At 69.5% G+C, this 15,378-nt stretch overlaps 1 protein-coding gene across 1 annotated transcript in view; it reads left to right on the top strand.

Moving 5' to 3' along the window:
* The first annotated feature begins 10,306 nt into the window (after positions 1–10,306).
* Positions 10,307–15,378, top strand: part of PRDM16 (PR/SET domain 16) — a 158,594-nt gene continuing 153,522 nt past the window's right edge. The window contains exon 1 of the mRNA XM_055137767.1: positions 10,307–10,558. Within this exon, the coding sequence (XP_054993742.1) occupies positions 10,522–10,558 (37 nt within the window). The 5' untranslated portion in view covers positions 10,307–10,521. The remainder of the gene's footprint in view (positions 10,559–15,378) is intronic.

The raw sequence follows: 15,378 nt of genomic DNA on the forward strand, positions 1-15,378 counted from the left end.
GGGAGGGTGGGGAGAGAGATGGAGAGGGAGAGAAGGGAGATGGAGAGGGAGGGAGAGGGATGGAGGGGGAGAGGGAGGGTGGGGAGAGAGATGGAGAGGGAGAGAAGGGAGATGGAGAGGGAGGGAGGGGGAGGGAGGGGGAGATGGAGAGGGAGGGAGGGGGAGGGAGGGGGAGATGGGGAGGGAGGGAGGGAGGGAGGGAGGGGAGGGGGAGCACCCTTTGGGCCGAGCAGGGGAGGTGCCCGAGTGGGAGATCATGGAGCTGAACCCCGAGTCCCAGGTCACGTTCACGTCTGGGAGAGTCGAGACCGGCTGTGTCCGGACAGAGCCCCCCGCAGTGTGTGGGGAGCTGGGGGCGACTTCCCTTCCCAGGCCGGGTGCGGGGGCTGAGGGCCCCTGGCCCTGGGCTCATCCCCCACCCGAGCAGCTGCAGGGCCTGCAGGGAACCCGGGGAACCCAACAGGTCAGGCGATGGCTTCAAAAGCAGGACGGGACAAGCGTCACTGAAGCACGGCGGGGAGGCGTCTGCCTCACATGCCGTAGACTCGGGTTTGGTTCGGTTCGATCCGCGGGGTCCTGTGTTTACCCTGAGCACTGCCAGGCGTGTCCCCAAAATCAAACAGACAAGCAAACTAGAATTTGCTAAAGTGAAACTGTTTATTCTTCTGAAGCAGCTTTGCAGAAAATGCAAAAGAAAAAAAAAAGCCAAACCAACCCAGAGGCAGGTGGCCAGGGGCGGGCGTGGCAGGTGCAGTGCCCGGGACTGAGCCAGGGCAGCAGAGGCCCAGGGCCCCGGCGCTGCAGGGGACAGTCTGAGGCCCAGTGGGCAGGGCCCCATCACCAGGACTCCCATCTCCTGCCACCCGCCCAGGGGGCGCTGGGCTCGCACTCACGCTGTGGCGCGACCGTTCTGGCCAGCACCGGGCAGTGCCAGCCCGCAGTGGGTCTCTGCGAGGCGCTGGAGAGACGCGGGCACTGTGCAAGGAGCAATCTCTCGGCGGGGCTGGGGAGCCGGGCGCTGCCTCCCGGTTCCGCCCCAAAGCAGCCGAACCCTTCTCACAGCATAAACCAGCACAAAGTGTAATGACTTCAAGGTGCCTCCGGCTCGCCGGGGCCTCGCAGCTTAGGGGTTTTTAAAAATACATATATTTAAAGCAAATATTATTGCACATGACTACTCTGTAATTTGGATTAATTGCTTTGGCTTTTTTCTGGAAATAAAATCTTTAAGGCAAATCCATAAACCCCTGGCCCAGGCCGCCAGTCTAGCAGCGCGGGCTTACAGAGACCCCGGGCACCCCACAGAGGACGTGGGGGGCCATGAGCCCCTGGGGGCCAAGGACACATAGGACCACGTGGCCAGGTGCCAGGGCTGTAGGCACTGGGGCGGGGGGGGGCTGGGGGCCAGCCTCAGGGGTGGGGCAGGCACAGAGGCCACACCCTGGCCCCTGTCACTCTGCTCATGACACTGCGAGATGCCATGTCGCCTGGTCGGGACCCAGGGCCACGTGCCAGGAAGTGGTGGGATGGGGCTGGGGCCACCAGAGTCCCCCAGGCTGAGCAGCTGAGGGCCAGAGGCAGCCTTGATGGGGGCCACCGCCCAACGCGCTGCGCTCCTGGCCCCATAGTTCATTGAGTGGGGACCCGTCCCCCCACACAGTCCATCCCACACAGTCCATCCCTCCCTCCAACCATCTGCCAACCCGTCCCCCCATGCACCCACCCACCCTATCCATCCACCATCCATCCCTTCCCTCTGTCCACCCACCCACCATCCATCCATCCATCCATCTATTCACCATCCATTCCTTCCCTCTGTCCACCCACCCACCATCCACCCACCATCCATCCCTTCCCTGTCCATCCATCCACCATCCACCCACCCACCACCCACCCACCCACCATCCATCCATCCATCCATCCATCTATTCACCATCCATCCCTTCCCTCTGTCCATCCATCCATCCACCCATTCACCCATCTATCCACCACCCAACACCCACCACCCATCCACCCACCAACCATCCACATCCACCCACCCACCATCCACCATCCACCCACCCACCACCCACCAGCCACCCACCATCCACCCATCCACCCACCATCTACCCATTCATCCATCCACCCATTCATCCGTCCATCCATCCGCCCATCCATCCACCCAGCCACCCACCAGCCACCCACCAGCCACCCCCTCATCAATCCTCCCTCGCTCCCACCCCCCATCTACCCCTTTACCTCACCCACTCGCCATCCACCATGTGAAACTGCCAATGGTCTTCCTGTGCCCATTTGCTGGACCCTGTGAGTGGGAGAGGACAGATCGGACGCTCACCTTCTGGACACCCGAGGGTGCAGCACCGAGGGGCTGGCAGGGGGCAGGAGACGAGGTTCCTCCTTGGAGAGGAGGCGCAGGAATTCAGCGGCTGCCGACTCACAGCGCCCAGAAGGAGGGGGAGGATTCTGCTCTCAGTTGAAACCCCAGAGCGATTTTCCGACAATATCTAGTCTTTGGAGAACAATGAAAAGCAGCGAATGCAGGAGAACGGCTGATGACTCCCCGAGTTCTCGTCCCGGAGAGCAGGCTGCTGACACCTCACTTAGCTCCGGGGTGAGGGGCTCCGAGGCGGAGCTGGTGCCACCCCGGGGCCGAGTGTCTGTCGTCTGTCTGTCCCTGGCAGCGTGGCGGTCTCGGGGTCCAGTTCTCTCCCTGGATGTGCAGCTCAGGACCGGGCCCCCGGCCTGCGCGCTGGCCCCGAGAAAGCTGGGAGATCAGGCGCCCGGATGCTTCCAGAAGGTGGGGGGGGGGCCCGGGGGTCTAAGGCAGAGCTGGTCTCGCGGGGGAGATTCTGCCGGAGCACCCGGGCAGGTGCAGGACGGGTGCAATGAGGGTCCTGGATGCTCCCCCCGTCTGAGCCGGGACTCCAGTGCCGGGAAGTGACCGGCGAGAGCAGGCCGCTCCCCTGTGCTCCTGGCAGCGCCCCCAGTGGACAGGACTGGATGTGCGTGCGTGGGGTTTCTGGGTCCCCCTGCGAGAACATCGGGGATGCAGGTGCGTCTGTCCTGGGCCATTCTGGGGGCCCTGCTGTCCGCTCCAGCCCCCGGCTCCCACCATGGCTGGCCTTGGGCAGCCCTGGCCTCCCCGGTCAGGCCAGCAGGGTGTGCAGCTAGGGGGCGCACTCCCGGGGGCGCTGTGAGAGCTCAGGGGCAGCAGGGCGTGAGCCCCGGACGGAGCCCGGGCACTGGCCTTGCCCTCCTCTGCAGCCATGGGGGCGGGCCTGTGCCCTCCCTGCTCTTCCACAACACTGTCTGTAGGTGGGGCAGGGGTGTCTTGAAGCAGGGGGCGCATTGGCACCACAGGGTACAGCCAGCACCTCGCCTGTTCCAGAACCTTCCACCTTTGCAGGGGCAGGAGGGGAGCCTGTTCCCTTGTTCCTCAGGCTGCCCCTCCCTCGCAGCGGGCACTTCCCTGGGAGCTGCAGCAGCGGCTGTGGGGGTGACTCCCCGCCCCTGCCCCAGCCCCTCTAGCACAGGCTCCGGAGGCCCCAGACCACCAACTGCAGCCTCCCTGGGGTCTGCGGATTCTTCCAGAAGCTCTGGCAGGCTTTCCGACTCAGAATTGGGGCCAGGGCACAGGCTCCAGTCGGAGCTGCTGGTTTCCAGAGCAGAGGCTCGGGGCAGAGGGGGGCCGCGCAGGGGGACCCCACACCATGCACAAGCACATGCACACACACACACACTCTTAAACACCTTGCACACGTACACATAATCTTGCACACACTCATACACTCATATACATACGCCCTCACACATTCACACCCACTCATGCACACACATACACACATGCACACTCATTCACACGCTCGTGCATACACTCTCACACCTTCATACCCACAAACTCGCACACACAATCATGCACACATTCACGCAGTCATGCTCACACTCATGCGCACAGACGCCCTCACATGTTCACACCCACACACTCAGAAACATGCATACACACTTTCATACCTGTACACTCACACACTCACATTCACACTCGTGCACACCAGATACATACGTGCATGCACAAGCACACATTCACACACTCATACAGACACACACACACATCACACCTGCACACTCATGCACTCTGGTGCCCATCCACATCCACACTGTCACAGTGCATATTTACACTCCCACTCATATGCGTGTGCACACTCACTCACACTCCTGCACACGTACTCCTCGGGTTCTCATGTGCACACGCTCACACTAATGTGGCACACACCCATGTGCTCATGCACATGCATGCACACACAAGCTCCCGCACCCAGGCTCTCACGTGCTTACACACGCTTGTGCACGCAGGGCGGGTCGGGCAGCCCCCGGGACAGCGGCCGTGGCGGCAGAGGCAGGAGAAGCACTCAGCCTGTGGGGTTTATTTGTGTTAAGAAATCCGCATTCGCTGCTGAGGCTTCCATGGCTTTGTTTAAGTGATAGTTTTCCTTTTCGGTGAAAGTTGGAGCACTGATAAACAGCTCCAGCTGTAAAAATCAAAGGCGGAGGTGACGCCAAGGTGCTCACGACACAGAAACGCGGGGGGAGGGGCCTGCCTCCACCTCTGGAGTGGAAATCACCCTCGCCACAATGCGGGCGAACAATTACCCGCTGATTATTAATTAGCGTCCTTTAGAGGTGCTCCGGCCCCTGTTCCCCCTCGGAACTGTTACCGCTCTGATGTGCAAACTAGCTTAGTGGTGTTTATTACGACCCTGTCCCATGTGGTCCCCGGCTCCGACGGATACTTTGTAAATGACACATTTATGATTGCAAAGACCTTCCTGGAAGCCCAGACACCAGCATGACGGGCTGCTGCTGAGCAGAGCCAGAGGCTGGGCCCGCCCGCCCCGCCCGCGTGAACACGGCGGGGAGGGCTGGACTCATCTGCGCCTCAGCAGAGACCCCCGCCCCTCCCCATCTGTGCACTCTGGGGGGCTGTGTGCCCTCTCCTAACCACCGCCCCCCTGTAAGGGGCAGGAGCTACCATGGACACAGCCCCAGATGGCCGGCAGAGGCAGGCCCGGGGGTCCACAACCCTGAGCCCCCACTGCAGGCCAGGGGGCGCGTCTCCCAGGCCTCTGCTGCACGCCCCACCCCCACCCCTGCTGCCAGTTTTCTTTTCCAAATGGCACCTGGAAGGAGGGGGACGCTCTGGGGACTGTGTGGCCACACCCCTGCCCTCCACAGGCAGCTGGACACGGAGCCCCTGGTGAGGGGCCCTGCCCACCCTCTGGGACTCCGGGGGCTCAAGTGGGCACCATGGGTAGGGGGAAGAGGGCCCCAAGTCGGGGCTGTCTCTGGGCGACTCTGGGTGCCCTTGGCAGAACGTACCAGGAGCCCAAGGGGCTGGGTGCTGCCTGCTGGAGCCAGCTGGCCCCGGGCCAGGTCCAGTGCTGACCAGTAGGACAAGGTCAGGGCTGGGCCCAGGGCCCGGTCCATAGGGGGGGTGGGGGGGAGCGCCCCAGGAATCGGCTCAGTCCCTGCGCCCTCCTCCGGGACGGATCTTGCCCCGCCCTGGCCCCTCACCTACCGCGCGGGCTCCTCACCCCCTTTGTACACATTAGGGAATTGGGGTGCCAGTAGCCGGGCGGGGCTGACCCCAGCCGGAGGCGCGGGGGAGAGGCTGGGCGTCCCCTGCCCCCTCCCTCGCAGGCCGCGGACACAAAGGGAGCAGGAGGCAGGGGGGCGGTGCTCCCCCGGTCCCCAGGCCCAGCCTGGCCAGTCCTGGAGCGGGGTGAGGGCTGGGGCCGGCGACGCGGCGCGGCCGCGAACGCCTCGCTCCATCACCTAGGGGTCACTCCGCAAAAGAAGTAATTTTCCCTCTGCCTGGGGCGCTCTGGTCTCTGCCCTTTCCTCGCCAGCGCGAGCCCCGTCCCCACCCGCGCGGCGATTACCGGTTCAGCAGCGAGTCCCCGGGGCGGAGGGGCGAGCCAGCCGCCCCCGCCCCTCCTCGCCCCCCTCCTTCCCGCCCAGAAGCCGGGCGGCGGGGAAGGCGGCAGAGGCGCGGCCCCGCCCCGGGCCCCCCATCCCGGCGCGGGGTTTTGGGGCGGATCTGGCCGCCCGGCTCTCAAGGTCACGCAGGAGGGCCCCGCCCCAACGTGCCCGGACACGCCCGCCGCGCGGTCGCCCGGGTCCCGGCGGGGGTGCACCTCGGGGGAGCACGCCGCGACCTCTGCTCCAGGCCCGCCGCCAGCACCCCCGCCCCCCACGGATGCCGGCGCGCGCCCTCTGCAGGGCCGGGAGCCTCCCTGGAGGCGGCGTCGGGCGCCCGCGGAGAGAGGCAGGGAAGGCTGCGGGGGCGGCGCGGGGGTGCGCCCTCTCCCCAGAAGCGCGCGCCGCTGCAGAACGCCCGGCTCGGGTGTGGGGGGACCTTGGGCTCTCCCAGCCCGCACGCGTCTAAGTCCCTGGGGCAAACTGACCCCAAACTCTGTATTGGTGGGGGTGGGGGTGCCCGGCCCGTTTGCTCAGAATTTTCTCGGTTCCCCGCGAGAACCCGAGGTGGGGGCACGGGAAGGTCTCCCCGACTTCGCTCGGGGAGCCTGGGGAAAAGCAGAAACGGGGCTCTCCCCTCCAGGGTTACGCCCGCGGCGTGCGGAGTCCCCGGGACCAAAGACGAAATCTGGGGCTCCGGGTTCAGAGGCGGCGGCCGGGGACGCCGAGGCGGGATTCGCAGAGCCACGTGTGGGCTCGCGGCTCAGGCCCCTTCGGAGCGTTTGCTCGGTTTCCGGGCGCCCCGGCGGGGTCCTGGGCTCGGGGGCGCAGGGCACGCGGGGTGCGGGCGCCCGCGCGGCGGCCCCGGGGTCCGGCGTGCAGGGATCGCGCCCCCGCGCGCTGTTTTCGTTGTCCCGCGCGCAGCGGGAGCCGGAGCCGCGGGCAGGGGCCGAGTCCTCGCGGGCCGCGCTCCGGAGCCGCCGCGGTGTCCCCTCGGCCACGCGGGGCGGGTGGCGTTGGGAGGGCAACGAAGAGCCCGCGGCGTCGGCGGGGCGCGGCCCCAGGGTCCCCTCGCCCGGCGCGCGGGCGGCCCGGGGTGTGCGGCGCGGGCCCGCGAGCCGGACAGCGGGATTCGTTGGCGGCTTCTGGGAGGTTCTGGGCGCGGGCGGAAGGCGTGGGAAACCGAAGCGGTCACCGCGGCGTCGCGGACGCCCGCACTTGCCCCCGCCGCGGCGCCCGGCGACGGTGGGGAGCGACCGGGCCGTCAGCCTCTTCTCCCAGGGCCGCTTTTGGTTGAGATTCGGGAAAAATTCCCTCCCCCCCAGGCTCCAGCGGGGAGTTCAGGCCCGTGGCGTCGATCTCTTAAAAACAAAACAAAACAGCAAACATTCCGCACTCAGCGCCCAAGAGCCCTGCAGGGCACCCTGCGGGGTGCTGTCCTGCATGCCCAAGGGTCCTGCTCGCTACCAAGGAAGCCGCTTTCCAAACCTGGGGTGTGCAGGGTGCTGTTGGCTGTGGTCCCTTGCCCGAATTCCTGGGCATCTGGCAGTGAACCCTGGCCTTCCCAGGTGGACCCATTACCGGGCGTGGGGCTGCAGGACACTTGACGTCTAGAATTAGGCCAGGAACTAGGTGGGGCCAAAAGGAGGAGCAAAGGGGCCCTCAGATCAGCCCAGAGCTGGGGCTGGAGCTGAGCGGGTGCGGTGGGCCCAGCCACCTCAGGCCTCCCCGGCAGTCCCCCAAGCTCCCTGCTGAGCTCCAAGACCACCTCCCTGTCCCTCCGACCCGACCCTCCTGCTCTCCAGGCTGGCAGTGTGGGGGAGACGTCGCCTCTGGGGAGGGCCAGGACCCCGGAGAGAGTGACACCCATACCCCGGGCTCGCAGGGCGGGAGGAGGGTTTACATTCCAGCCTCCCAGGCAGCCGTATGTAAATCAAATGTAAATCAGGGTTTCCCGGCACTGGGGTGTGCGGAACGGCCTGCAGAGCCCGAGCTGCGCCCCTGGGTGGCAGGGGACGCCAGTGGCCAGCCCCCAGGAGGCAGCCACGGCCCAGGCCCCGGGAGGGATGTGGCCCGAGGAATGCAGATGGGCTTCTCAGGGTGCCCCAGAGCCCCGGGGACCCCTTACCTGTTGCCCAGAGGGGTGCTGAGCTCTGGGCTTCCCGCAGGGCCTCCCAGGCCAGCTCAGTCCTGTGGCTGCCCTCAGCCCGCCCAGCGCAGTGCCCCTGGGGCGCTGCCCCCTCCCAGTGGCCCTTCAACCCTCTTGGGACCCACCGGCAAACCCCTTGTCCTGCCGCACACAGCTGGCCAGAGGCCTCTCCCCCTGATTGTGCAGTGCCCGCCCGGCCTCCGCTTCTAAGTCTGGCCACGCGGGGGCAGGGCCTGGCCAGGGCACGGCCTCGGATCCAGCAGCAGCAGGCTGCCCGAACAGCTCCTTGAGCCAGCCTGGGCCGGAAGAGAGCACCCCCACAGGCCCTGTGCCCTTGGGGGTCCAGGCCCCTGAGCCACTCCCAAGGTGACCCTGAGGTGCCCTCCCAGGCCCTCACAGCACGGGGAAGCGTATACCCACAAGCCCCTCAATGCTAGAAGGGGTCAACCGAGTCTGTTGGGGGGCCCTGATCCTGCAGACAGGGACTCTGAGCTGAGGGGGCACGGGGGCCAGCTCTAGGGTGCATCTGGGGCACCCAGGGAGAAGGTGGGCCTGATGGTGGCCCCCAGCCAGGGAGAGGGGCCCCGGGGCAGGCAGGACGGGCTGCAGGCGGGAGCATCTGGGCCTGCACTTCACACCTCCACAGCTCCCGGGCTCCCTCTGTGCTGAGGGTGACCTTGGTCTGGACCAGCCCCCTCCGTGCCCTGGGGTTCCACCTGGGCCAGCATAGGGTGGCCTCGTCCCCAGGGACACCCCACGGGGCCCCAGAGCCCAGGACCTGCGCCAGCCGTCCAGCGTCCCTGGGGAGAGTGTTGGGCTGGGGGACAGTCCCGAGGGCTGAACCCCCTCATGACAGCACTCACCGAGGCTGCTCCGTCCGGGGGCGATGGTCGCGGGCGGCGTGGCAGGGCAGGGCGGCTCGGCGGTTCCGATTCGGTCTGGGAAGCGCTTCCGACTCGGACACTACCGAGAAGGCGGAAGGCCCGGTGCAGCCTCGGCAGGGCCTGCCAAGTCCAGTTGGGCCGGCTGCTCCGGCCGGGGGCGGCAGCCCCGAGCCTCCTTCCGGGGCGCGACTCTGCTGGGACCTGGGGTGGGGGGGCTGGGGTCAGCTCAGGCCAGAGCCGCCTCGCCCCCCTCAGCACAGGCCACGGGGTTCCTGCCATAGTGGATCTCGGCGGAGGCTCCCAGGCCGCGGGGCACATCGAGGGGAGGGGGCGGCGGCAGGCGGAGCCGCCCCCGGGGCCGCGGCGGGCACGACCCCGCGCCCCGCGCCAGCACCCCGGGGCGAAGCGAGTTGTGGGGCCGGAAGCGAGGGCGCGGGGTCAGCGCCTCCGCGGGGTCCAGGTCCATGTCCGGAGCCCAGACAGACCCCCAGACTTGCCCGGGTCCCCCTCCGGGCCGGTCCCCCAGCCCCGCCAGCGCCCCCAGCCCCCGGGGCCGCGGCGCGGAGTTGGCGGCCGGCGGGGCGAGGAGCCGCCGCGGAGCCGCCCGCGCGCTCCACCTGCTCCGGCCGCGGCGCACCTGGGCCGGGAGAGGCGCGCGAGGAGCCCCGGAGGCCGGCCCGGGGGCGGCGGCGCGCCGCGGGGTACTCACCTGGGGGCGGCGGGCCCCGAGCGGCGGCCGCGCCCCCCGGGGAGCGCGGCTGGGAACGCGGAGGGCGCCGCGCCCCGCGGTCCGGAGGGTCCCGGGCCGCCCGCGCCGGCCAGAGCCGCTCGGCCCCGAGACTCGGCGGTGGGGTGGGGGGCGCAGGGGAGGGGGGCCCGCAGGCTCCGAGGGGGCTTCGGCGGAGCCGGGTTCGGGCGCGAGGGCCGGGGGCGTGGGGGCGCGGGCCGGGGGCGCGCAAAGCTCTTTAATTCGTCACGACACGCGGGGGGCAGCGGGCGCGGTCGCCGGCCCCGCGCCCCGACTGTCCGGCGCGGCGCCCCCCGTCCCGGAGCAGCGCGGCGGCCGCCCGCATCCTCCCGTCGTCCGGGACGGGCCGGCCGCGCGGCGCGGCGCGGGGGCAGGGCGGGGGGCCGTCACCTCGCCTCGGGGCCACCTGGGTCCTTTTAAAGTGTCCGGGGTGCGGGCCCCGGGCGGGAGCGCCGGGCAGGGAATGTTTTCTTAAAGGGCCAGTCCGCGCCGCGCCGAAAGGGGGAGGGGGCGGGGGGGGCCGGGAGGTGAGGCCGCGCGGGCCGCCGAGAGCCCCCCAAAGCCGCGCGCGGCGGCGGCGGCGGGCGGCGGCGCGATGATGAGGATGATGAATACATTGCAAAGTTTTTTTGGCCCCGGCGAGGGGTGTCAGATTGAGCGCTGTGTGCGCATGTGCGAAGGTGTCCAAACTGACAATGCTGGGGAGATGAAGATCGTGTGTAGCTGCTTCTGGACTCCAGGAGGAGGAGGTTCCGCGCGCCGACACCATGCGATCCAAGGCGAGAGCGAGGAAGCTGGCCAAAAGTAAGTCTCCCGCGCCCGGCCGCGCCGCACCGCCGGGCCCGGGCCGCGGGGCCGGGGCGCCCGGGCCAGGGGCGCGCGTCGGGCGGGGCGCGGCCGGCGCGCCGGGGCGCCCGGGGCCCCCCGATCGTCCGCGCGGCCCGGGGGCCGCTCCGCCTCCCGCGCTCCGGGGCGGCCGGGCTCGGCGCGGAGGCTCGGGGCGCCCGGGCCGCGCGCTCCCCGAAGGCGCCGGCCCCCTCCTCGCCGAACCCCCTCCCCCCCCTTGTCAGGCGCTCGGGCCCGGGAACCCGAGGCGCGCGGTGGGGGCCGGGGAGGGGGGCGGAGGGGGAGGGCCGGGGGTGGAGGGGAGCGAAAAGCGAAAGTTAGCGAAAAGTTGACGAAAGGGGAAAGCAACTTTTCCCTGCTGGCTGGCTGCTGGCTCGCTCGCTCTCCGACTGCCTCTCAGCCCTGGGCAAATCATATTCCGGGCTCCTGGAATAGTGGGCGCTAGAGCACCGCCTTTGGCGTCCGCCAGCCGGGCGCAGAGGAGGGAGACCCCGAGCCGGGGCGGGGGCTGGAGGCGGGGGCGCGGGGCGCCCACCGGGCCCGCGGACGGCCGGGCGGGCGGGCGAGGCGGCCCCGCGGCCGGGAGCACAATGGGAGCCGCCGCCGCCGCGCCCGCCGCCGCGCCCGCCCGGGAAGTTTCGTGCCCACGGGTGCCCCGCGCCGCGCCGGGCGCCCCCGGCCCTCGGCGCCCCGCGCCCGCCCCGCGCCCCCGCCGCCCCGGCCCCGCCGCCGCCGCCGCCGCCGCCGCCGTCGCCGCCGCCGCCGCCACCGCCGCCGCCCCGGCCCCGCGCGGACCCCCGCGCGCCGCCCGCCCGCCCGCCGGCCACGGAGCCGCCCCGGCCGCTGCCCGCTCGGTCCCGCCGCTCTTACTTTCTCTTTCGCTGCGTCGCGGGCCGCGTCCCGGGCTCCGGCGCCCAGCCCGCCGCCGGCCGGGTCCTCGCCCCCGGCCCGCGCGCCCGCCGCCCCGCGCCCCGCGCCCGCCGCCGCGCTCCGACCCCCGCGCGCCCTCCGCGCTCCGGCGGCGAGGCCCGCGGGCCGGCCCGAGCGGCGGGACAGGTGGGGGAGGCGGCGGACCAACGGCTCTCGCGGCCCGGGACGCAGCCCGGTTGCAGCGAAGCGGCGAGTGCGGCGCCCGGCCGGCCCCACGCCCCGCGCGGCCCCCGCGCCCCCCGCGCCCGCCGCCCCCGCGTCTGCGCTCGGGCCGCCGCCCCCTCGCTGCGGGGGCGCCGGGCAGGGGGCGGCGGCCGCTCCCCGGGGAGCCCTGCCCGGCTCCAGGGCCGTTCGCCCGCCCCTGCCCACCCCACAGGCCTGGCAGCGCCCGGGCCGCGGCCCCCGGCGTGAGCCGGGGAGGGGGACGCGCCGCCCGCCGCCCGCCGCTGCCCGCAGCCCGTCCGCTCGCCCCTCTCGGACCGCGCACGGCTCCCGGCCGGCCGCCCCGCGCGCACGGGCCGCCCTCGGCCCGAGGGGAAAAGCAGCTGGCGGTTTGGGGGGACCCCCCTTGGACTCCGCGGTGGCCCTTCCTGGCCCCTGGACGAGACGCCCCTCTCCAGCCCGCGCCCGCGGACGACTGCGTCCGCCCTGGCCCGCGTGACCTCTGGGCCCTCTTGGTGCGAATAAGGCCCGCGCCGGCGGACTGCGAGCGTCTGGGCCGGAGCCTGCGGGGCGCGTGGGGGGCTCCCGGCTGGGGAGCCCATCGGGGTCGGCGGGTGTGTTCCGGTCGCCTCGGAGACGTCGCTCCGGGGCGCAGGCCGCGGGTCAGCCCTGGCGGGGGACGGACCCGGAGGAGTGAAGCGGCGCCGAGCGCGGGGCTGGCGCTCCTGGCCTTCGCTGCAAGCGAGAGCGCCCGAGGCCGCCAGCCCCGAACTCCGGGCGGGCACCCGGCGTAGTCCGGGACTCTGCTGGTGCCCCCCGCCCGTCGGCTAGTGGTGCCCAGACCTGGGCCGGGGGGGACCTGGGCCCTGCAAGGGGCGCCTGGGCCTCGGAGGAAGGAGCTGGTTGGGGGCACAGCGCTGCAACCCTGCTGGAGTCGTTAGTGAGAACCAGCCGGACTGAGCCCGACACAGCTGGAACCGCCAGGGAACCCCTTGGCAGGACCCGGCGGCCACCTCCAGGCCGGTGCCCGGGCAGGCGCGGCAGCAGGGCCGAGTGGCTCCGGGAGGAATTTCATTTCATTGGACGATATTTTAAGCAGATGTGGAGGTCCCTGGAGACCCGACTCCATTACCTGGGAGAGAGGCGGCTGCCAACCCGCCCCGGCCGCTGGGAGGCCGGGAGGGAGTGGGGTCACGGGGCAGGCCGGCCCCTCCCTCTGCCCTTGCTCTTGGCCTGTGGTGCGGCCAGAAGGGCCAGCCAGTTGGGTGGGTGTGACCCCCAGACCCTGGGCTCAGGGGGCTGTGCAGGTCTGTGCTTCGGGGGCTGTGATTTCGTTTGTGTTTCCCGTGACCCCTCTGCAGCGCGTGGCCTCTGTGTGGCCGGCCCGGGACAGCACCGGGGCTCGGCAGGGCGCTCTGAGCTGGCCAGAGCCACCCTCTCAGACGCAGTCCAGGCCCCCCGCGCCCCCCTCGAGCCAGCACAGGGCGCCCCGGGCCCCTCCCTGGACTGGGCAGTGCGGGTGGTGGGCAGGTCCGGGCAGGGATGCTAACAAAAGCGCCACTGCTGTTAGAGGGTGGGGCCAGGTGGGCAGGTGGGCGGTCAGCAGTGGCTCTCCTGCCCCCTCCTCCTCTCGGCCCAGGGGGGAGAATCGGAAGACTCTCCAACTGCCCCCCCCAGCTGTCCCGTGGAGCCCTGCAGCCCGGAAGGGGTCTGTCTCCAGGTCCCTCCAGGCAAGTGTGCTGGGGCGGAGGCTGGGCACTGCCCTGCCCCTGGGCACTCTGTGGGCTGTGTGTGTGCGGGGAGGGTGTCCAGGGCAGAGAGGCTGGAGTCGGCTGCCCGCTGTCCTCCCCGGCTGTACTCTGAGCTGGACCCGAGCAGCACACCAGGTCACCTGTGGCCCTCTGCCCTCGTTGGAGCTCAAGCTGGCCGTGGCCTTCGCCCGGGCAGTTGGACCACTGGGCCGCCGAGATCGCCCACGTGTCCCGGGGCTGCCCGCTTTGGGCGAACAGGCCAGGTGCCGCCCGCGAAGTCAGCAGGGCTGCCCGCTCCGCTCCACCCTGGGGTCCCGGGCGGGGCCTCCCATGCCCACAGGGGCACAGTCAGGGGCATCCGGAGCATGGACAGGGGGTGGACACGGTGGCCCCAGAGCAGGTGCTGAGCTCCACCCCTCAGGGCCTGCCTCTCCTGCCGTGCAGTGTGGGGGCCTGCCCAGACCCCCCCCTGGGGGCGGCGTGGGCACCATTAGCCCCTGTGAGAGTCAATTAGGGGCAATTAGGGACTGGGGGGGTGCTGGTGCTGGTAATTAAAGTGATGGATAATTAGAGTTTCAACAAAAATTATCCAGGATTAAAAATCTTTTGAATAATTTCGTTTAAAAATTTCAAATAGCGTTAAATACAATCGATCAGGATTTGAAGGAAACCCGCGTAAGGAGTGCTGGGTGCTGGCACGGGCAGCGCCAGCTCTCTCGGGCTGGAGGTGCGGGGCTGAGCCCTGCGCCGCTCACTCCCGCCTCGCCTAACCCCCGGCTGCTCCCGGCTGGGCAGACCTGCCGCCGAGGGCTTCTGCCTCTTAGCGTTTGACCCGAGCTGCAGCCGCCTTGCCCAGACCCTCCCCGCCCCCCTCGGGTCTCACCCGGGCTGGGGCGGTGGGGAGGGGGAGCCCGGCGGGGAGGGGCTGCAGGGGAGTCTAGCCAGAGGAAGGGAGGGGACACCCCTCCTGGGGGGTCCCACACTGCCTCCCGGAAGTGGGAGGTGCCAGGTCCTGGGGTCACTGCCTGGGGGGGGGGGGTCAGAGCTCCCCAGTGCAGGCACCTTGAGTCAGATCAGAGCCCCAGGTCACACCGAGAGTGGGCTGGGTCAGAGCAGAGCCCCCTCCCCTCCCCCTCCTCCCCCCCCCCCCCCCCCCCCCCCCCCCCCGCAGCCACAGTTCATTCCTCGGGGCTTTCAGAAAGTGTCAGAAAGTGTCAGAAGGGTCAGGGTTTCAGCTGCCTGGGCAGGGCTGGAGTCTTCTGGGTGCCTGGCTGGCTGCCTGTGCCAGGGCCTGCCCATCTGAGCCCTGGGTGCCCCTCCAGGTGCGAGTGCCCCACACTGGGCCCCTCCCCGCAGGTGTCCAGGGATCTCCTGGCCTCTGCAGCTGTCAGGGCAGGGGCGGAGAGGCCGTCCTGTCCAGCTCCCCGGGCCAAGGCCAGCCTGGGGGCCACGGGGGCCAGCGGGCTGCCGGCTGTGCCCGTCTCGGGGTGAAGCAGAAGGTTCTCACTCTGTGGGTTTTTCGGGTCCTGCCTGCGTGGTCCAGGGCGTGGGGGCCTGGTGGTGGCCAGCCTGGCCTTCCTCCGGGGAGCACGTGGGAACAAAGCCCCGAGGTGGCAGGTAGGTGCCCTGCCTCAGAGCCATGTTTGTTTAATAGTTGACGTTCTGTGAGAAAAAAGCCGGGAACGGGCTCTGGGGCAGACCTCGCTTAGTTTATATCCACTATAACTATTTCTGTCCATGAAAATTGGCTTAATTATATCAATGGAATGTTTCTTTTTCAATTCTGTATGCAATTAGTCCATCTTGCCGGCTGCAATTTATTTTAATAAAAAAATAAACCAGTGGCGTGTTCAGTTCCTCGTCCCCTGGGGACAAATGCGATTGGTGTGTTTAATTTCATTAACTACAATGCGGCCTACTGGAAAAATGTATAAA

Source organism: Sorex araneus, chromosome 5, assembly GCF_027595985.1.
Source record: "Sorex araneus isolate mSorAra2 chromosome 5, mSorAra2.pri, whole genome shotgun sequence".
NCBI lineage: Eukaryota > Metazoa > Chordata > Mammalia > Eulipotyphla > Soricidae > Sorex > Sorex araneus.